Source organism: Choloepus didactylus, chromosome 27 (assembly GCF_015220235.1).
Source record: "Choloepus didactylus isolate mChoDid1 chromosome 27, mChoDid1.pri, whole genome shotgun sequence".
Classification (NCBI taxonomy): domain Eukaryota; kingdom Metazoa; phylum Chordata; class Mammalia; order Pilosa; family Megalonychidae; genus Choloepus; species Choloepus didactylus.
Window position 1 is genome coordinate 8,220,482 of NC_051333.1, and position 23,052 is coordinate 8,243,533.

Here is a 23,052-nt window from a genome sequence, read left to right on the forward strand (position 1 = left end):
TTCAAGTTGTAAAAAAAAAAAAAAATACCTATCTAATTTTTCAGAAATACAAGTTGGTGGCGTACACTTTCTCTAACCAGCAGATGACGTCTGCAAGTCACCTATACCCCTCAAGTCAGTTCTCAACTTTGTTCTTGTGGTTGTGGGGAAATGATTCTTGTGGGGTTCAGTTGGTGAACTCAATTTGGGTGTGTTGCTGGAGTCGTCCGCCCTGAATGTGGGGCGTGTATCTGGGTGGCTAGGGAGGCAGGGCAGCTATAATATTCAAACCTCCCAGGTGTTCCTGGAGATTCAGGGCTGTTGCAAGAGTCTAAGCCTTCATTTCAGTTCTGCTCCCGATCCTCTCTGATGCTGACCCACAAACCACTGGCATTGACGTAGCGTCCCTGGGTTTTCCGAGCAGGCCCCCCTTCTCAGCTGTGATCTTCCAGGACATCCGCTGAGGGAAGGATATGCTACGTCACCAGTGCGCGCCATCCCTCAAGGGAAGCTCCGGGCTGCCGGGCTGTGCAGGGGCACTCTCAGCCTGATGCAAAGATGGCTGAATGGGGCATCTCCACCCCTCCCCTCTCCTCGCACAGTTCCTCCTTCCCAGCTCCAGGACAACTGGCTCTGCTCTGGGCTGTGGGCATGGCCCCGGGCAGGAGTGTCTTCAGTCCATTGGGGAGCAGCTGCAAGCAGCGGTGTTTCTTTCTCCTTCTGGCTCTCCCCTCCGCTCCCCTGGCCTTGAGGGAATCTGCAGCAGGCTAGCCTCCACGCCAGACACTGAGAGGCCTGCTCAGACTGCTTCTGCCGTGCTTCACTGCGCGGTTTTCACCATCGCAAATGCAGCCGCTGCTGAGTTTTGTTTTTTTTTTTTTTAAAAAACAGTCCATCTTCAAATGCCAACCCCTGGCTTCCCCACACTGCAGCGTGGCTGCAGGTTTTTCAGCTGGCTTACTCACTCATCTCAGAAGGCACACTCCCATTTTGACCAAGTATATGGCCTCTGTGGTTCTAGCAGACCTTGTCCAGCTGGTGCATCGCTGAAACCGGTATTCTGGGTCACCTTCTGATTTTTATCTAGTATTTTTCACGGAGGTGTTATTTTGCCCTGTCTCACCTAGGCGCCATCTTAGGTTCTCCCGAACAGCCTCTTTTATCTGCCTCTGGAAGAGGTTGCCTGCATGTGTCACTCGGACGTGTGGCAGCCATCTTCGGACCACAAGGGAGCCAGGCTAAGAGGAAGGAAGAAGATGAATGAAACTGGGGTCACTGATGATGTCATGGAACTGCAGAACCAACCAATCCTGAAGATGTGCCACCACTGGTCTTCCTGTGGCACGAGATTCATGAATACGTCATTGAAACACTTTGGTTGGAACTTCTGTTGCTTTCAATTCAAAGCATCCTGATACAAGAGGGAGGATTCCTGGTATATGTAACACTGTGCTCGTGCCTTGGAACTGATCTTGGGGGAGCTAGAAAAGGGGAAGAAGGAGCCAAGGGTAGGCAGGGTCAGTGCTTGAGTAGTGGGGATAAGTCTGCTGCAATCCCCACCCACTCTGGCAAGAAGGCTGCCTCCGGCTTGAAGACTTTGAGGAAGGGAGAGTCTGGGAGGGTGTAGTTGGCCAGGTAGACGGTGTCTCCCCCAGCCAGGTAGGCGGCCCAGATCCCGAAGGTGCCGATGGTCATGATCGTGTGGTTGCACTGTGTGAGCAGTGCAAAATCCTTGGCAGGGGAACCCTCAATGCCATTGCCAGCAAATACCACATCTCCACGGGAGGCGTCAATGTTCTCCCGACACCAGGCCATGCCGTTGCTGGTGACCACGAAGACCGGAGAGTGGTGGTGGGCCCGGAACCAGCCCAGGGCCTCTTGTAGGTACCCCTGGTCGGCCACCACGCCCTTCCACACCCGCGGCATGACGTGGACGTAGTCCCCCCGGCGGACGTGGACCCCCACAAAGGTGCCTGGCCGGCTCCCGTTCACCCGGAGCCCCCGCAGGAAGGCCTGGGCCTCCTCCCGTACGTGGTCGTGCAGGGTGAACTCCTGGAGGATCTCGGGGCGCAGGTGGTGGTAGAAGGTCCAGGAGCAGGGGTAGCCCGTGAGGCGGACGTACTCGCCTGGGATGTGGCGGTACTCTTCCTCCATCCAGTCGTTCAGGTGGTAGTTCCTCCAGCGGATCCGGCTGGCCACATCGCCGTGCAGGACGGGGAGGGTGATTTTGAAGATGGGCGCGAGCGTGCTGTGCATCTGAGCAGGGATGAAGGCTGGCCGCCCATTCATCTTGGCCAGTGCATACAGCGTGGCGTACTCGCCCATCTGGTTCCCCAGACGCCCTTGCACGTTGACCGTCCACATGCCCCTGAGCTGGTGGCTAGTGCTAGTGGGGCTCTCCGTCACTGGCACCTGTAACTCCTGTGTTGGTTGAATCTTCGCTATCCGCTGCTGAAGGTGAAATATGGTGGAAGCCGTGAAGACAAAGAGGAGGAAGTGGGCTGCAGGGAAGGAGAAGGGTGTCTGAGCGATGAGCATGGCTGTCAGGGGAAGGAAAGCAGGGAACATTAGCTCAGGGAGGGTGGAGGCAGTAGCCTGAGGCCCTGGGTGGTGCCTGAATGCAGCTATGGTGTTGTGTGTGCAGATACTGTGTGGGTGGGGGTAGGGGAGTGTTTACATACAGTTTGTGTGTGCACGTAAATAATGTTGCGGTGGTTTGGAGCTCTACAAACCCCAGAAAAACATGTTCTTAAATGCAATCCATTCCTGTGGGTGTGAACCCATTGTAAGTAGGACCTTTTGATGATGTTACTTCAGTTAAGGTGTGAGTCAACTCAATCAGGATGGATCTTAATGCTATTATTGGAGTCCTTTATATGCAGAATGAAAGTCAGATGGATAGAGAGGAAGCCATAGGATGAAAGAAGCCAAAAGTCAATGGAACCTGGGAGAGAAGAGAGCGTCCAGGAGAGGCCGCCATGTGCAATGCCATGTGACAGAGGATCCCAGGACCAAGGATCACCAGCAGTCAGACCCAGACCACCACAGTCTTTAGGGAGAAAGCATCATCTTGACAATGCCTTGATTTGGACTTCTAGCCCCCAAACTATGAGCCCATATATTCCCATCATTTAAGCCAACCCATTGCATGGTATTTGCTTGAGCAGCCAAGGAAACTAAAACATGTGTATATACTTGGGGTTTGCAAATACAGTATGTGCTTATGTGTGTGTATGCATTATGTTCATATGTGGGGGTTTAAGCATTATCTCTACACATGGCCTGTGAATTACAGGAACATGTATAGGCTTTGTACGTGCATGTGGGGGTTTCTGTACATTGTGCATATATATGGGTATATTTGAAAGTGCGTGCATGCAGATAGACATGTGTACATTGTACCATATGATGTGTATATATTATGTACATGTATATGTTTCAGTATAGTGTCTAGGTGGTTGTGATCGCATGGTGCATCTGTATAGAGTATTTGTGTACATCGGTGTGTATACTTTGCGTGTGTAAGCATTGTGTGTTTCAGTGTGGGTGTTTGTACTCTGTGAGTGTACATTTGTTGGTGTCTATATATGGTGAGTACAAGTGTATGTACCTACCATTTACTGGGGATTTGGTTTCTAGAGATGTCCGTTTTGGTGTGCCCTGTCTACGTCCTCTTTGGAGAGAAATTGCCTCACCCAACAAAGACCCAGCCACCTGACCTTTCCTACCTTCTTGGCTGCAGCCACCTGAGTGAGAGATGGACACCTGGCTTCCAGATGGCTTCTCCAGTCATTGGTCAGTGACCTACAACAGGTGTAGGCCAGCTCCAAAGGATGAGTTGGGCCAATCAAATTCTCTCTCTTGGGTATTTTCATCAAAATATCCACGAGGCAGTTAGCCAGTGACGTTGAAAGAGAGCAGGGGCTGGAGCACCTGTGATGGGTTGTGTGAGGTCGAAGCAGAGAAATCTAGTGACCAGAAGAGACCTGAGCAGATGTGCAACGAGAACCCAAGAGCACCTCACTTCCCAGCTGAGAAATCCCAGAAAATCCCCTTATTTTTGAGCAATTATACAACCTGTTCTTTTCAACTTTGGCTCCAACAGAAATTAGAAAACATGTGGGACATGCCATGGTATCACTGGAGGTGGGACACAGTGACAGTTCCCCACCCCAGGACAGAAAACTTGAACCCATGGTTTGTAGAGTGAAGTCGTTTGTTAAAGCTGTTGCCTGGGATCCCTTTGGACAAATGAGTGGCCCCCCCAAAAAGGACAAGACTTTCAAGATGTGGTTGCTGAGAATAAACAGAGAAGATACAAGAAAAGGAAAGTAGGAAAGGGGTTGATTCTGGCTCTCCCTTGCTTTACTAGCAGCCAGTGAGGAGAAGGACATCAAGCGTTATTTAATTTCGCCACAGGACACACTTTTCATGTCACTAAAGAGGAGGTTGAAAATGATGATGCACTTGGTCATTTCACAGTCAAGGCTGGACCAGCACCTTGATCATGTGGCCATGGTCAAAATACAGGTATGGACACCGATTGACCAAGACTGGAGCCTGGGAGCCAGGAATGGAGATATCTGGGAAAAACCCAAGGAATAAACTCTGAAACCTGACCTCTGAACTCTTCCAAAGGCCTTGCCACTTACCCCCAATGAATGTGAGCTCTGTATCCAGTCTTAAAACTCTTCCCCATGAGCAGACTTTAATTGCAGCATATCTTTTTTTAAATAATTCAATTTTTTATTGAGATATGTTCACATACCATACAGTCATACAAAGCACAAAATCAATTGTTCACAGTACCACCAGATAGTTGTGCATCTATCACCAAAATTAATTTTTGAATACTTTCATTACTACACACATAAAAGTAATAAGAATAAAAATTAAAGTGAAAAGAACAATTGGAGTAAAAAAGATCACTGGGTGCATTTTTTTTTTTTTTTTTGCCCCTGTTTGTCTACTCATCCATCCATACACTGGACAAAGGGGAGTGTGGTCCATATGGCTTTCCCAATCACATTGTCACCCCTCATAAGCTACGTTTTTATACAATAGTCTTCAAGATTCAAGGGTTCTGGGTTGCAGTTTGACAGTTTCAGGTATTTACTGCTAGCTATTCCAATTCATTGGAACCTAAAAAGGGTTGTCTATATTGTGCATAAGAGTGTCCACCAGAGTGACCTCTCGGCTCTTTTGGAATCTCTCAGCCACTGAAACTTATTTCATTTCACTTCACATCCCCCTTTTGGTCAAGAAGATGTTCTCCATCTGTGATGGTTAGGTTCATGTGTCAACTTGGCCAGGTGATAGTACCCAGGTGTCTGGTCAAGCAAGCACTGGCCTAATTGCTGCAAGGACATTTGTGGTTGGTTAATAAACCAACAGGCTGGTTTATTAAATTATCAGTCAATTGGCTGCAGCTGTGACTGATGACTCACCGAAGGGGGTGTCTTCTGCAATGAGAGAATGCAATTGGCTGGATTTAATCCAATTAATCAGTTGAAGACTTATAAGCAAGACAGATAGAGAACATTCACTTCTTCGGCTGCCCAGAGAAGCGTGTCCTGAGGAGTTCGTCGGACATCTTCCTTGGAGTTGACAGTTTGCTGACTGCCCTACAGAATTTTGACTCGTGCATCCCCACAGTAGCGTGAGTCACTTTTTTTTTTTAATTTTTATTGGGATTGTTTAGATACCATACAATTATGCAAAGATCCAAAGTGTACAATCAGTTGCCCCTGGTACCCTCATACAGCTGTGCATCCATCACCACACTTAATTTTTGTTCAATTTTTAGAAACTTTTCATTACTCCAGACAAGAAATAAAGTGAAAGATGAGAAAAGAAAAAAAAAAAGAAAAAAGAAAAGGAAACTCAAATCCTCCCATATCCTTAACCAACCCCCCTCAATTGTTGACTTGTAGTGTTGGTATAGTACATTTGTCACTGTTTATGAAAGAATGTTTAAATACTACTAACTGTAGTATATAGTTTACAATAGGTATATATTTCTTCCCTATATGCCCCTCTATTATTAACTTCTAGTTGTATTGTCATACATTTGTTCTGGTTCATGGAAGAGTTTTCTAATATTTGTACAGTTAATCGTGAGTCACTTTTATAAATTCTATAGTCATATATACCTCTCATTGATTCCGTTTGCCGAGAAAACCCTAACTAATACACCATCCCATGATGCCAGGTCCAGACTCCTCCCTGGGAGTCATATTGCAGGTTGCCAGGGGTATTTACACCCCTGGGTGTCAGATCCCACATAGTGGGGAGGGCAGTGATTTCATCTGCCAAGTTGGCTTAGCTGGAGAGAGAGGGACAGATCTGAGCAACAAAGAGGCATTCAGGAGGAGACACTTAGGCACAATTATAAGCTGGCCTACCCTCTCCTTTGCAGTAACAGTCTTCCCAAGGGCAAGTCCCATGGTAGAGGGCTCAGCCCATCAAACCACCAGTCCCCAATGTCTGTGAGCACATCAGCAACCATCGAGGTGGGGAAGCCCAACACCCCTGGATTCTTTCCCAGCAATGCTCACATTAGTGGTAGCATATAGTATTTCTTTTTCTGTGCCTGGCTTATTTTGTTCAGCATTATGTCTTCAAGGTTCATCCATGTTGTCATATGTTTCACAACGTCGTTCCTTCTTACTGCCGCGTAGTATTCCACTGTGTGTATATCCCACATTTTATCTATCCACTCTTCTGTTGAAGGACATTTGGTTGTTTCCATCTCTTGGCAATTGTGAATAATGCTGCTATGAACATTGGCATACAGAATCTGTTCACATCACTGCTTTCAGATCTTCCAGGTATATACCGAGAAGTGCAATCGCTGGATTGAAGGGTAACTCAATATCTAGTTTTCTAAGGAACTGCCAGACTGTCTTCCAGAGTTACTAAACCATTATACAGTCCCACCAACAATGAATAAGAGTTCCAATTTCTCCACATCCCCTCCAGCATTTGTAGTTTCCTGTTTGCTTAATGGCAGCCATTCTAATCGGTGTGAGATGGTGTCTCACTGTGGTCTTAATTTGCATCTCTCTAATAGCTAGTGAAGCTGAACATTTTTTCATGTGTTTTTTGGCCATTTGTATTTCCCCTTCAGAGAACTGTCTCTTCATATCTTGTGCCCATTTTATAATTGGGCTGTCTGTACTGTTGTCATTGAGTTGTAGGATTTCTTTATATATGCAAGATATCAGTCTTTTGTCAGATACATGGTTTCCAAAAATTTTTTCCCATTGAGTTGGCTGCCTCTTCACCTTTTTGACAAATTCCTTTGAGGTACAGAAACTTCTAAGCTTGAGGAGTTTCCATTTATCTATTTTTTCCTCTGTTGCTTGTGCTTTGGGTGTAAGGTCTAGGAAGTGACCTCCTAATACAAGGTCTTGAAGATGTCTCCCTACATTATCTTCTAGGATTTTTTGCAGCATATCTTGAAGCCTCCGAACAAAGGTAGGTTAAAGTTCAAAGGATTCCAGTTTCCCATCCCAGGGCCTGCCATCCCTGACCAGAGTATTGAACCCAGGGTCTGGGAAAGGAGAACAGCGGGTCTGAGACCTGGAAGCTGCCAGAAGCTTTGCAGGTGTCCTCCTCTTCCGGCTTAATTATGGCTGTTAAAAGTTGGCACAGCGGCACCCTGACTTAGCAACATCGCTGATTCCGAATTCTAAGTCACGGAAACCCTCGGAGCCAACTAAGGTCACGGGAGTGAGGTCTTTTCAGGAGAAACACAGCAGCGTCCACGAGATGCCTGGATCTCAGATGAACCAACCCTGCGGGGTTGAGCGCCCCTTGGGCCATTCCCAGGGGGTGAGCCCACCTTTGGGGGTGGAAGTTATCATGTGAGACTGGGCCCGATGATGGCCCATCCATTGCCGGGTCCGTGATGTTCAAAGGGATAAACCACACGAAGCAGATCCTCTCCCTCGGGAATGTGAACTTAGAAGCCTGGAGAAGCTGACTGGGGTTTGTTGCGGGACTCTGTCATCACCATCAAAATTTTGTGTGTCTTCAGCATCTGTGCCAGTTTGAATGTATTATGTCTCCATAAATGCCATTATCTTTGATGCAATCTTCTGTGGGCGGACATATTAGTGTTGATTAGATTGTAATTCTTTGAGTGTTTCCATGGAGATGTGCCCCACCCAACTATGGGTGATGACTCTGATTGGATAGTTTCCATGGAGGTGCGGCCCCGCCCATTCAGCGTGAGCCTTGATTAGTTTACTAGGGCCCTATATAAGCTCAGACAGAAGGAGGAAGCTTGCTACAGCCAAGAGGGACACTTTAAAGAACGCACAGGAGCTGAGAAGAGAGGAGCTGCAGATGAGAGACATTTTGGAGACAGCTGTTGAAAGCAGACTTGCTCCTGAGAAGCTGAGAGGACAAACGCCCCAAGAGCAACTGAGAGTGACATTTTGGAGAGAAGCTGAAGCCTAGAGAGGAACGTCCTGGGAGAAAGCCATTTTGAAACCAGAACTCTGGAGCAGACGCCAGCCACGTGCCTTCCCAGCTAACAGAGGTTGTCCAGACGCCATTGGCCATCCTCCAGTGAAGGTACCCAATTGTTGATGTCTTACCTTGGACACTTTATGGCCTTAAGACTGTAATTGTGTAATCAAATAAACCCCCTTTATAAAAGCCGATCTGTCTCTGGTATTTTGCATCCCGGCAGCATCAGCAAACTGGAACAGTGTCCATCACACTTTTGCCTGAGCCCCCGCCTCAGTGCTGACCTTCGACCTTGTTAATAAGCAGCTCTCTAGTCTTGGGGCGTAAACTCCCCCAGAGCCAGAGCCCAAACCTGCGTCTGTGGCCACCACCCACGGCACCCACACACCGCACCCCAAATCTGAGGCTAACGAACCATCCCCACTGCCGTCGGACCCCCAGTCCCTTCACCTTTTCACACACGTTTGCTCTAAACCAACCAATCCTTGGTCTCCCATGGGAAACCTCCCAATCCCCACCCAGGACTGCAATAAAGGCACAAGTCCTTGGGTCCCCACGCTCTGCCCAGGCCCCCAAACACCTGCCAGTTGAGCTCCCCCGAGCCGATGGTGTTTCCCGTTGACCCCTCGTGGCTCCCCTTCCCAATGGGATAGGAACAAACTCTTTCCTCGTGCCCATGGCCTTGGCTTCTCGTCTGCATTGCACCTGACTTCCACCTGGACCCAATTTAAAATTCTAACTTAGCTCATTTGAAGTAGCCTGGCCACTAAGGGGTGTTGTAGAGCCCGGCTAGTGCAGCCTCCCTGAGCCATATCCAAAGTAAATTAGAGAAAGCCCGAGCAGGGTTCAGCCCTGGGAATTCAAGCTGGGAGGGGACACCCCGAGGGGGAGCTGGAGCCACCACGGGACCCCGAAGCTTCACGGCTCCAGCTCCCCGGAGGCCGTGCTGCTCTTTAGGTCTCGTGCAGATCCCTCAAGATCCCTCAAGATCCCCACTCGACTCTGTGTGGAGAGGGATTCCCCGGGGACTAGAAAGCAGGAGGCAGGGAGCGCGTCCCTGCTGGTGGCTCCCGAGCAGAGTGGCCCAGGCCTTCTCCCCACTTCTGGGTGTTTTTCTCTTTCTTCATTTTGGATTGTAACCACATCAAGGGCAAGGAGTGCACTTGGCTTCGCTGTCTGTCTCTGAATTTGCCAAGCAAAGAACATGAGATGCCCAGAAGCCAAGGGAAATGCCTGTGGAAAGGTAGAAGGAAGGAAGGGAGGGAGGGAGGGAAGGATGGAAGGAGGGAGGTGTAAGAAAGGGTTACGTTTAGCTTTCATATAAAGGCAACATGGAATAGGGAAAATGGAGACTCGGTGGCAGAACTGGCTTCAGCTGGTCCCGTGGGAAAGGGAAGGAGAGAGAAAAGCCATAATGTAAGCCTAGAACCAGCGCCAGCCCTTATATGGGAAAAATAACCAGGGCTACTGCAATGTAGAGTGATGTGGGGTATGATCAAAGGCCGGAACTCCGGGGGAGAAATTGACACTAGTTAACTCTCTCTGATAGGCTGTACGATTCAAAATCCCATAGGCGGACTCGTTGGCTCTCTCTGATAGGCTGTAACCTCTGGAGGACGCAGCCAATGGGGAAACAGGGGCGGGGCCCGCTATTGCTATAACTGCTGCTGTGTTCTTGGTGCGGCCGGCCCGCCACATTTCTAGCTGTGCCTCAGTGCTTGCAAAATCGTGACTAAATTCTTTTCTCCTCCACAATCGTGTAAGCCTTATTCTCTTTTAGGTATAGCATTCTTTCCAACAGGAGGGAAGGAAGGACGGATAGCTGGATAAGTAGAAAATCTTCAATATAATTCTTCATCTGGAAAATGCTTAGTATAGTCTTCAATAGCCAATAGGAGAAAAAACTGCTTATTAAGATCACTTCATTCAAGCAGCCTTGAGTTATTCTGACCATGAAAAGCCCTTGTTAAAATAACTTGCTGTTCTAATCTCAGCAACAAAAAAAAACTTGCTCTCTGCTCCCAGGAACTTTCCCAGCATTGCCCACAGGAGGAAACCACCATATGGTTTGATAAAGAACTGGCTTTTTGAAAAACAAACCTGAATAAGGGGAGGACTTCAGGACTTCAAGATAACAAGGAGATGCTGACAGAACAGCTTTCTCTCTTCTATTTTTTTTTTTTTCCTTTCTGCTTTCTTCTGGCTTCTGGCCATTTCTTTATCTGTTTGGGGTTATAAAAGGCCAGCCAGTTCTTCTCACTTTGAACTGGGCTTGAAAGGTTTTTCTTTCCTCCAGTTCCTTGTTGCTGCATCTTCAATGAACTCACCTTCTCACCAAAGAAAGAGATTTGTTTCTCCGTTTGATGCGGGATAAGGTGGGCCTGACTACCTGGGACCGTGTTTTCTACCAGTAACAGAAGAAGGGAAGGAGGGAAGGAGAGAAGGAAGGAAGGAAGGGAGGAAGGAAGGAAGGAAGGAGATGGACAGAGACAGAGAAGTGAGAGACAGAAAGGCCGAGAGCGCCAGGTGGGGGTGACTTTGCTTCCGCACATCCCAGCCCTGGCCCGGCTCGGTCCCCTCCTGTCCTGTCTCCAGGTCTCTTTCCCTCCAGCGCAGTCTCCCTCGCTGCCCCTGGGTCTCACGCAGCTCCTTGGTGGCAGGGACAGTGTCCCTCCAGCTCCCGGTGTCCCCAGCCCTGGGCAGCAGGAAGCAACGGGGGTCTCCTGCGCCCCAGGCCAGGCCGGCCCCGTCCCCTCCCTCCCTCCCCGCTCCGGGCTCCAGGGACATCTCCCTGCCTGGCGTCTCCTTTCCCCCGACCCGTGTCCTATCCAGCTCCAGGTACTCAGGAGGTGGGAGCCCCTGAGCGGTGAGACCTTGGTGTCCCCTCCCAACCTGTAGATGGCAAACAGGAAGACAGGCAGGCGAGTGTCCTGGTTGGGTAAAAAGAAGGGCCGGCCCCTTGGGGAGCCTGTGGAGAATGCAGGGTATTCGCCTACCCCACCTCCATGGTTGCTAACATGACCACAGACATAGGGGACTGGTGGTTTGATGGGTTGAGCCCTCTACCACAGGTTTTACCCTTGGGAAGACGGTTGCTGCAAAGGAGAGGCTAGGCCTCCCTATGGTTGTGCCTAAGAGCCTCCTCCCGAATGCCTCTTTGTTGCTCAGATGTGGCCCTCTCTCTCTGGCTAAGCCAACTTGAAAGGTGAAATCACTGCCCTCCCCGCTACGTGGGATCAGACACCCAGGGGAGTGAATCTCCCTGGCAACGTGGAATATGACTCCCGGGGAGGAATGTAGACCCTGCATCGTGGGACGGAGAACATCTTCTTGACCAGAGGGGGGATGTGAGGGGAAATGAGGTGAGCTTCGGTGGCAGAGGGAGTCCAGGAGGAGCCGAGAGGTCACTCTGGTGGGCACTCTTACGCACAATTTAGACAACCCTTTTTAGGTTCTAAAGAATTGGGGTAGCTGGTGGTGGATACCTGAAACTATCAAAATACAACCCAGAACCCATGAATCTCAAAGACAATTGTATAAAAATGTAGCTTATGAGGGGTGACAATGGGATTGGGAAAGCCATAAGGACCACACTCCACTTTGTCTAGTTTATGGATGGATGAGTAGAAAAATAGGGGAAGGAAACAAACAGACAGAGGTACCCAGTGTTCTTTTTTACTTCAATTGCTCTTTTTCACTCTAATTATTATTCTTGTTGTTTTTGTGTGTGTGCTAATGAAGGTGTCGGGGATTGATTTGGGTGATGAATGTGCCGCTGTGTGGTGGTACTGTAAACAATCGAAAGTACGATTTGTTTTGTATGACTGCGTGGTGTGTGAATATATCTCAATAAAATGAAGATTAAAAAAAAAAAAAGTAAATGAACAATGGGGGGAGGAGGGGAATGGGGCATTTTGGATATTGTTTTTTATTTTAATTTTATTTTTGGAGTAATGAAAAGATTCAGAGTTTGATTGTGGTGATGAAAGCACAACTATGTGACGATGCTGTTAATGACTGATTGTACACTTTGAATGATTGTATGTTGTGTGATTATATCTCAATAAAATTGCATTTAAAAAAAAATAAAAAAATAAAAAAATAAAAAAATAAAAAAAATAAAAGTAAAGAGCAAAAAAAAAAAAAAAAAGAAGGGCCGGGTGTCCCTGATGGCTCCTGGCCGTCCCCTCCCCTCGTGGAGGCCCAGGATCGGGGCACGCGGCCTCCCCGACCTGACTTGGGCAGGAGCCGGGCCCTGATTCAGGCTTGGTGTCTTGAGCCGCCTGACCTTGACCTTGAACTTGACCTGCCTTGTTGTCTGTAAGGTGGGGGTGGGAGAAGCTTCTCCCTCCCAGGGCTGCGTGAGGACAAAGCCACCCAACATTTGACCACATCGGCTGCCCCACCATATTCCAAGCAGGGCTGAGAACACCCCAGATTCACGGTCGGGTCTGGCTTGGGCCAAATGTGCCCCCCACCCTGCACCCCGACGCCACCGTCTTAGTGCAAGTTAACAACGACCCCCCAGCAAAGGGACTGGCCCAGACCACGTGGCCCAGGGGGGAGCCTGGAGCAGCCCCCAGTCTGGCTGAGGCCCCCGGAGTGGGTGGAGAGGGGGCGGGTGATGGCCAGGGGACCCGGGAAACCCGTCCCTCAGCTCCGGGGACCGCCAATGTCTGCGGATAATTTGCTTTGAACTTTGTCCTGTCCAATTCTCTCCATCCACATGGAAATGTGTGTAGAGCAAACAGAAAGACAATAAAGCAAGTTTCCTTGGGTGAAAAGAAAGGAGGAATGTTCTAGAACGACGTCTCTCTGCTTCATTGGTTGTCCCCTCCCTTGGCACCCGCAAACCCTGGTCTCACCTCCGGGCCCTTGCTCAGCCGCCCTGTGATTGGCATATCCTGTTCCCTGCTTACCTCCTGTCAGCCTCCTCCATCTGGCAAGCTCGGAAGTGTCGCTCTGAGGCCCAGTGACCCCAGCTCCGCCTCGGCTCGGGGCCTGCTGTGTCCCCCTGAGGCACAGTGCCACGTGGTCTACGCTGCAACACGGTCGCCCTGTCCCATCCTCCACCCCCAAAATGCTAAATCAGTTGTGACATCCCCGAAAAAGTACCCAGCTGCCTTCGGGCTTCTCCCAAATTCCCACCATAAGCACGACTCTGGGGAAGAGAGAGGTGCCGAGGACAAAAATATCGGGCCACCCCTTTGAAACGCTCCACTTGGTTCTCAGGCCCAGGAGAGAGGCCGTGACCCAGGCTGGGGAGCAGGGAGAGCGGGGCCCGGCCCTGTGGCTTGAGCCAGTGGCCAAGGGGGAGCAGGCCCTGGGGATGGAAACAGGAAAATCCAGTTACTGAAAATACCTGCCTGCACTCCTACAGTCAGGTTGATTCCTGGGAATTGCGGTAACTGGGAACGGGACAGGGAGGGAAAAGGAAGGAGAGGAAGCCGGCTGGGGGTGCGTGGATGGAGGGGGCTGCTGACCCAGACGGGGGATAGGGGGGCTTCAGCAATAGATCCGCCAAGAAGGAGGCAGATGAGAGGTTGGGCAGGGCAGCTGGCTGGTGTGCTGGGAGGCTGAGGGGTAGGTGCCCGGGCCACGAGGGGCAGGGACAGGGATGGGCCCTCCACGTCCTGAGACCCTGGGTGGGTGGGTGGGGGGCGGTTAGTACATCCCAGAAGGAATCAGGGACCACGGAGGCCATATCCAAGTCTTCATCTCCTGAATCCCTGAGCTGGATTCCCTCTGGGGTCTGTTCACAGCTCCCTGCTGTGTGTGTGTGAGCTGTGGGGCTGGTGGTGGGGGCCATGTCTCACCTGGTGCAGGCCGCAGGAGCCAGGCAGTGAGTGGCAGGTGGCTCAGAGGTCAGTTCAGCACACTCTCAGGGTTGGTGTCTTCATCCAGGACAGAAAAAATCTCGATGAAACTTCCTGCTCCAACAACAAGCAAACCCCACCCCAGATCTGCCTGGGAGGCGTGGTGGCTGGACTGCAGAAGGGAGCTGAGCCTGCGGCCCCTCCCGCCTCCACACGGGCCTGCCAGGCTGCAGGGCCTGGAATCAGGCCAGGAAGGCAGCCTGGAGGAAGGGGACAGAATCCAGTTCGGCCTGGCGCTTCCTGATTCTGACCCCCTTAGGGTCCTGAGTTGATGTATTTTGTCAAGGATCAGCTAGAAAGGAATGAAAGTGGACCCCTACCTCACAGCCTATACAAAAATTAACTCAAAGGGGATCAAAGACCTCAATATAAGGGTCAGTACCATAACACTTCTGGAAGAAAATGTAGGGAAACATCTTCAAGGCCTGGTGATAGGAGGTAGTTTCTTAGATCTTACACCCAAAGCACAAGCAATAAAAGAAAAAATAGATAAACGGGGATCTCCTCAAGATTGAATACTTCTGTGAGTCAAAGGACTTTGTCAAAAGGGTGACAAGGCAGCGTACTCATTGGGAGAAATTATTTGGGAACCACATAATAAAAAAGGATTTAATAGACAGTATATATAAAAAAGAATCCCATAACTCAACAATAAAAAAACAAACAACCCAATTATAAAATGGGCAAAAGATGTGAATAGACATTTTTCCAAAGAGGAAATACAGATGGCTAAAAAGCACATAAATAGATGCTCAGCTTCACTAGCTATAGGGAAATGCAAATCAGAACCACAATGAGCTATAATCAAAACCACAATGAAATACCATTTCATACCCACTAAAATGGCCACTATTAAACAAACAGGAAACTATGAGTGTTGAGAGGATATGATGAAATAGGAACACTCATTCACTGCTGGTGGGCATGTAAAATGGTACAGCCACTGTAGAAGACAGTTTGGCAGTTCCTCAGAAAACTAAATATTGATATACCCAGATGACCTGAAAGCAGGGACACGCACAAACATTTGCTCACGACGTTCATAGAGGCATTATTCACAACTGCCAAAAGAAAAAAATAATCTGTGATGGTTAGGTTCATGTGTCAACTTGGCCAGGTGATAGTGTCCAGGTGTCTGGCCAAGCAAGCACTGGCCTAACCGTTACTGCAAGGACATTTGTGGCTGGTTAATAAACCAGAAGGCTGGATTATTAAATCATCAGTCAATTGGTTACATCTTGACTGATTACATCAACGAAGGGCCTATCTTTCTCAATGAGAAAATCCAATCTGCTGGATTTAATTCAATCAGTTGAAGACATTCAAGGGAGAAAGAGAGATGACCTTCACTTCTCCAGCCAGTGGGCATCTCCTGAGGAATTCATTGATCATCTTCATCGGAGTTGCCAGTTCGCTGCCTGCCCTACAGAATTTGAACTCGTGCATCCCCACAGTTGTGTGAGACACTTTTATAAAATCTTATATTTACAGATATCTCTTGTTGGTTCTCTAGAGAACTCTAACTAATATAATACGCAATCCAAGTGTCCTTCAATCAATGAATGGATAAACAGAATGAGGTCTATACCTTCTATAGAATATTAGTCAGCAATAAGAAGGAATGAAGTCCTGAAGCACGTGACAATGTGGATGAACCTTGAGAACATAATGCTGAGTGAAATATCAGACAAAAGGACAAATATTGTATGATTTCACTAATATAACTAACTAGAGTATGTAAACTCATAGCCATACAACTTAGAATATAGGTTATCAAGAGATAAACGAGGCTAGAGAATGGGGAGCTATTGCCTGATAGGTACAGAATTTTTAACAATGTTGAACTTAAATGTTTGGAAATGGAAAGCGGTGAAGGTAGCTCATTATTGGGATTATAAGTAATAGTGCTTAACTGTAGGTGAATTTGGTTGAAAGGGGCTGATAGAGTCTTGTATGTCACCAGAAGGAAAGCTAGAGGTTAAAATATGGGATTGTATAACACAGCGAACTTTGAGCTGGACGATGTTTAAGATGAACACTACAAATGTAAATCAGTTCTTTCATGAACTAGTACAAATGCGTGACACTCGTTTAAAGAGTTAATAATAGAATGGCATATGGGAGAAAAAGTACCTATTGCAAGCTACAAGCTAGTTAACAGTAATATCTTAATATCCTTTCATCAACAGTGACAAGCGAACCATACCAATACTAGGGGTCAATAATGGGGGGGAGGAAATAGGGATTATGAGGTGTTTGGGGTTTTCTTTTTTGTGTGTCTATCTGTTATTTTTCCTTTTGGAGCAATTAAAATGGTCTAAAATTGACTGTGATGATGATTCCACAACTAGTTGATGCTACTGGGAGACACTGAGTGTATACTTTGGATGGATTACATGGTGTGTGAATATATCTCAATAAAATTTGCAGTTAAAAAGGACACAAAACCACAGTTGGTGCCAAACCTGGGCCAGCTCCTTGTCCACCCACGTCATCCAACCTTCCCAGCCACCTTGTGAGGGAGACGCTCTGAGTCACCCTCCATCGTGCAGAAGGGGAAAATGAGGCACGGGCAGGTGAAGTCACCCGCCCAAGGTCACACGCAGCTAGAAAGTCCGAGGAGCTGGGATTTGGAACCAGGTGGGCTGTGGAGTCAGAAATCAGATTACAGGGTACCAGGGACTGGAGTAGGGGTGGGGAAAAGGGACTTGAGGCTTAACGGGTAGAGAGTTTCTGTCTGGGGTGAGGAAAAAGTTTTGGCACTGGGTAGTGGCGATGGTCACACAACGCTGGGAAGGTAATTAGCACACTGCACTGTACCCTTGAAAGTGGTTCAAACGGGAAACTTTATGTGGTGTCTATGTTACCACATTAAACAAAATTAAAACAAAAAAAGATAAAGAAGGACAAGCAGCACATCTGAGCCTCTGTGTCAGGATGTTTGTCACACCACCTTGGAATCTCCCTAATGCAAAAATACAAATAAAGAACTTGAATCTGACGCAGCGTCTGGCCATAATCACCATTTTTTTTTTTTTTTTTTTAAAGAAGGATAAAGTTGCTGGTGAAACGATACCGCAAGGTTGCAAGGAGCCAAAAACAGAACTGGGGCAGTCTATGGAACAAAAGGCCCAGTGTCTCCAGTGATTCATTGGCGTGGAAAAAAGACCCTGGCGGGGAGGGCGTGGGGGGTAGAAGTAACAGATCCGCCCCAGCCAAGGCGTGGACATTCTTTGGATCCTGGTTTGAAAAACCACCTGTGAAAAGGCAGGTATTATACAATATTCAGGGATAATTGTGACTATTTTAACGGTGTGGTGATGATTATAGGCTGAATAAACATATATAACATTCTTATCCCTTGGAGGTGCACGCTGAAAGGTTTACAGGTTGAATGAGGAGGGAAAGTGTGAGAACCGATGAAACAAGATTGGCAAAATGTTGAAAACTTGAGTGAGGGATATTTGGGGCTTCGTTGCCTTGTTTTGTCTTATTCTGTCTACTTGAGTGTATGTTGAAACTTCCATAATAAAAATTTTTTTTTAATTTATCAAGGCTCTTTATTGGGGGGATCAGGGGACAGGTAGGGGGTGGCCTAGCCCCCGTCCCCATCCCACAAGGCTCCCAGTCTGATGGCAGAGGCTGTAGGTAGCATCGACAGTGGAAGGAGAGATGACAGAATCTCAGGATAAAGACTTCACCTTCGGCCGCTCGGGTCTCCCGGGAAGGCTGGGAAGAACCCCAATGGTCCTTTATTTTACTCCGGCTGATTTCCCAGCAGATGCAGAGTCCATAGATGGGGGCGCAGGGAGGGCGTGGGGAGGCTCCAGACTTTCGCTCTCAGCTCTGAAACATCCACTTATCTTTCTGTATGGCCTCAAGGGAGCCCCCAAATGCTTTGGCCTGGCCCCGCTACCTCCTGGCCCTCCCCACCCTTAGATTCTTCCCTGACTCCCCATTGGCCCGTGCAACCTCCATCACTGCCCATGTCACTGTGAAACGACTGCCTGTGTCTCCCATGGGTCTGGCCCCGTCCTCCCCTCCTCTGCCACCTTCCATGACTCCCATCTTCCCTGGGAGAGTCCTCGCCAGGCACTCCCAGCCTCCCTCAACTGGCCCAGCCTGGTCTCCATCCCTCCCAGGCAGGAAACTTCCCCCACAATCAGCAGTGAACCCCACATCCCAGAACATTTTATCCAGAGGGATTTTGCCTGAAGGCCGCTAAGGTGGGACCCAGAGTCTGGCCCCATCGGACCCACCCTCTCTGGGCCGAAGTGGTGGACCCCCAGAGGCAGCCGGGCCTCTGCTCCCCAAGTTCAGGCCTGGCTCCTGGGAGCCTCGATGGAAGCTCCTTGAGTGAATGGGCATCACCACCCGTCCCCACTTCTCCCCAAACCCCGGCACCCTCAGAATCTTGCCCCAACTTCATCAAAGATGCCACCACTCCGGAGGCTAAGGAGAAGGCCCAGGACACACAGAGAAGGTGACGCAGAAGCAGCTTGTAACCCAAGTCACTCACTTCCAAACCCCTCTGCTCCCCTGGCCTCCTGGGCTTTGGGGTTCGAGGCTAATCTGATGTCCTGAGCCACCAAGAACCTCCACAATCTCCCTTTCCTGGTCCGTCCACAGGACCCAGTTTTGTATGTGCACTGTGTCTCTGTAGTAGTCAGGGCTCACCAAACGGAACCAATAGGAAGTGTGAGTGTGTGTGTACATATTCTACGTACATACTAAGAGATTTATGATAAGATCTTGGCTCAAGCAACTGTGGGAGATGAGAAGTCCAGACTCCATCAGGCAGGACAGAGGGTGGAAAATCGGGTAAAGGTGCTGTGGAAATCTGGAGTCTGAATTTCTTCAGGGAAGCCTGCGGGCTTGACCTCAGGAAGGGGTAGAGGGTGTGGTTTGGGGGCAGAATTCCTTCTTCCTCCTGGAGCCTCCAGTTCTTGGCATTTAAGGCCATCAGCTGATGGAGGGTCCTCTCCTTTACTTGAAGTCAACTGATTATTAATCCCATTTATGAAACCCCATCTATGAAAGACCTCCATGGCCACAGCTAGGCCAGCGTTGGACCCAACAGCCAGACACCATCGTCTAGCCAAGCTGACGCATAAAAGTAACCTTCACAGCCTGGCATAGCAGCAACAACAAAACAGCAATGGCATCTGTAGGGACTGTGGATCTCCAGGGGCAGGACCCCAAAGTTATTGACCGCTGTGGAGTGACAACCAGCATAGCTCATTGAGTCCTCCTTCTCCAGGAGGTGCAGGATCCCCATTTCACAGATGAAAAAACCGAGGCCCAGAGGGGTGAGGTCACTTTCCCAAAGCCACACAGCCAGTGAGCAGCAGAGCTGGGATTTGAACCCTGGCCCCGGAGTCTCTGGTTCTTCAAAGCAAATGCTCACTGCTTCTTTAGGGCTCGGAACCATCTCTGAGCATAATAAACATCTGAGAGTGTGCACTGAGTGAAGACCTGGTACCAGGTGGTGTCCGACGCCCATGAAGACAGTACTCTCATCCTCTTCTTCCCCTTACAGTTGGGGAAACTGAGGCAGAGAAGTCGTGCCCTTCCCAAGAGCCTGCCCGGGGTGGCGGAGGTAGAATCGGAACCCAAGATGGCTGGCCTGGAAACCCTGGCTCCCAATCACTGCACCTGCTCCTTCTATTTGATTCCTCCTTAAACCTGAAAGTGGTGTCGCCTGCCCATCCCGTCCTAGCATTAGAGATGTGGGTGGCCCACGCAAGAGGGACCGTATTCGTTTCCAATTACCACAAACTTGGCGGCTTAAAACAACGGAAATTTATTCTCTTGCAGGTCTGGAGGCCGGAAGTTTGAAATCAAGGCCATGAGGTTTGGGGGAGAATCCAATCCCGGCCTCTTCCCACGTCCGGTGGCCACATGGCTCCGTCTCTCCTCCGTCTTCCCCGCTCTGTGTGTCTCAAACTCCCTCCACGTCCCTCTCATAAGGACGCGTGTGGTTGCATTTAGGGGCCCGGCAGATAATGCAGGGTGAGCGCCTCCTCTCCAGGCCCTTAGCATAACCACATCTTTTGCTAAAGTTCCGGGGACTAGGAGGTGCCCACATCTTGGGGGCTACCCCTCAAGGCTCGCATTGTGGTGGGTGTGGACCCATCGTCAATGGGATCTCTTCAAGATGTTACTTTGTAAAGGTGTGGCCCCGCTGAATCAGGTTGGATTTTAATCTGGATTCCTGGCAGGCTTTAGAAGCAGAGTGGAAGTCAGGCGGAAGAGAGAAGCCACGGGGAGCTGCCAGAGGTAGAAGTCCAGGGAACCTGGAAGAGAAAGAAGATGCCGCCATGCTCATTGCCAAGTGACAGAAAAGCCAAGGACCGAAGCTCTCTGGCAGCCAGCCCTGCAAAGTCTCAGTCTTCGGTAAGAAAGCATCGCCTTGCTGATGCCTCGATTTTGGATTTCTACTAGCCTCCAAACTGTGGGCTAGTAGATTCCTACCATTGAAGCCAACCCATCTGGTTTGGTTTGCTACAGCTGCCAGAATGCAATATACCAGACTTTTACAATGGTGATTTACTAGTTCACAAATTTACAGTTCTAAGGCGGTGAAAATGTCCCAGTTAAGGCATCAATAGGACAAAACCTTCTCTGAAGAAAGGCCGATGGCATCTAGGGTTTCTCTATCATGGGATGATACATGGCTGGAGTCTGCTGAGCCTTCTCTCCTGGGTTTAGCTTCTGGTTTCAGTGGCTTTCTCCAAAATGTCTCTGGGCTTCCGTCTTAGCTTCTCTCAGCTCTCTCCCAAATGCCCCTGCCTTTTGTCCTCTCACAGAGGACTCCAGCAAGGGGATTAAGACCCACCTTGAATGGGCTGGGTCACTTCTCCATGGCAACAGCCTAATCAAAACGTCCCACCCACGATTGTCTGCCGCAACAAGACTGGATTAAAAGATTTTCTGGGGTACATACTAGATTCAAACAGCACACCATCGTATGGCATTCGTTTTAGCAGCCGAGACACTAAAACAAGGGCTAAGCACGTGGACACTGGGGTTGCAGGCCCGGGTTCGACTCGCAGCTGTGCCACGTCTTAGCTGAGAGACGCAGGGCACAAGGCTGAACTTCCCCAGCCCGTGAAAGAGCGAGGTGCCTCCGCCAAGGGCTGCGGGGCCACGTGGGAGAAGCCCCGGGCAGTGGGCCAGTGACCAAAACTGTGTAACCGACACTGATTGAAAGCAAATCACATTCCGGAACCTTCCAAACGGCATGTGTGACACACAACATACAGATGAGAACACTGAGTCACAAAGTTCAAATCGCTTACAGAAGATCACACAGTGGAAAGATGCAGAACAACACAGAATCGCTAATGTGTGCCGTGTGACGTGCAGACTCTGTACATTAATATATTAATTAATAAATTATTAATGTTAATCATAATATTATAAAACAATATATTAATGTTTATTGATATATTTAACCCACAGAGTAACCCTTCATGGTTGTTATTGTTATTATTTATTATCCCCTTTTGCAGATGGGGAAACTGAGGCACGGGGTGGTGCGGTGACACCTCCAAGTTCCTTGAGAGCCGGAAGCATGTCTGTTTTGTTCACCACCGTGTCCCCACTGCCTAAGACATTTCCTGGTGGAGAGTAGGAGCCGGTGCTCCAGACATATTTGTTGAATGAATTAATGGAGGGATTTCCCGTGTTCTGGACCACGTCCCTGAAATGTGGGTGAAGATAGAAACTCCACACCAGCCTCCGAGGACAAAGAGCAAAAGCCACCCCCACCCCCATCCCACAGTCTTGTCGTTAGTGTGGCAGAGGCTGGGGTCTTAGTTTGCCAGCCGAGTCCACACACTGGATTTGCTTCACAACGGGAATGTATTGGCTCAGGGTTTCGCGGCTAGGAGAAGTCCCACGCCACGATATCAGCAGGGCCGTTTTCCCAGTGGTCTGTGGTGTTCGGGTGCCGGCTTGCTGACTACCCCTGGGGCTCCTTGGCTTGCATCTCTGCTCCCGTCACATGGCGACATCCTCTCCTTTCGTCTGCTCTCCTGGTTTCCGCCAACTTCCAGCTTCTGGCTCCTTCCTGCAGCCTCCTCTGACTTCTGGCCTCCAGTGATGTGGCTTAAGACCCACCCTCATTCCTCCTTCAGCTGGCTCACACCTCAACTACAAACAACCTCTCCGGGAGCTCCTTTTTACGATGGTTCACACCCACGAGAATGTGGCTTAAGATTAAGAATGTGTCTAAATTGGGGTACCTGATTCAATCTCCCGCAGCTGATGAGTGGATGGGAGGGGCGAGGAAGCCAGAGGATCTTGGAGAATACACTGTGATATTGAGATCTCTGAAGTATATTTGCACACGTCGGCTTCTTTGACCCGATCTTGTCATGGGATCTGATCTCCTCTCTGGATGTGTTTTGGACCTCCTGATATGTCCCCATATAATACATTCTTACAGGATCCCCCAAAAGCCATTGCTGTGCTCACCAGAGCAGTTAATGAATTATTATTTCTCTTTGGCTGTCTGTGTCATCCAAAAGGGAGGGACGTGGTGGGGTGCACTCGCTGGCTGGTGTGTAACGTGTAACAGGGGTGCCACAAATATTGGCTGAGAGAATGAGCCACGCTGGTCTCTGAGTTCCCGGTTGTAAACCATCTGGGACCGGAGGAAGCCGGAGCCGAAGAGGTGGGGCACGTTGTCATGGAGATATGCCAGCTTACAAGC

The 23,052-nt window shown here is 49.2% G+C and overlaps 1 protein-coding gene across 2 annotated transcripts; it reads right to left on the minus strand.

Annotated features, from left to right (window-relative positions):
• Positions 1-545: 545 nt before the first annotated feature.
• On the minus strand, positions 546-14,388 carry FUT2 (fucosyltransferase 2). Of its 2 annotated transcripts, XM_037819603.1 has the most exons (3): positions 14,274-14,388; positions 3,708-3,912; positions 546-2,519 (listed from the first exon to the last, which is right to left on the minus strand). In XM_037819603.1, the coding sequence occupies exon 3, from the start codon at positions 2,515-2,517 to the stop codon at positions 1,498-1,500; it is 1,020 nt and encodes a 339-aa protein (XP_037675531.1). In that variant the 5' UTR covers positions 2,518-2,519; positions 3,708-3,912; positions 14,274-14,388; the 3' UTR covers positions 546-1,497. The 2 variants fall into 2 exon arrangements, with proteins under 2 accessions (XP_037675531.1, XP_037675532.1); XM_037819604.1 differs by lacking the exon at positions 3,708-3,912 and having other exon boundaries at positions 14,274-14,321.
• Between the last annotated feature and the right edge of the window lie 8,664 nt (positions 14,389-23,052).

What these genes read in the sequence shown, in the direction of transcription:
- FUT2 (XM_037819603.1), bottom strand. Translation starts at nt 2,517, where the DNA reads ATGCTCATCGCTCAGACACCCTTCTCCTTCCCTGCAGCCCACTTCCTC.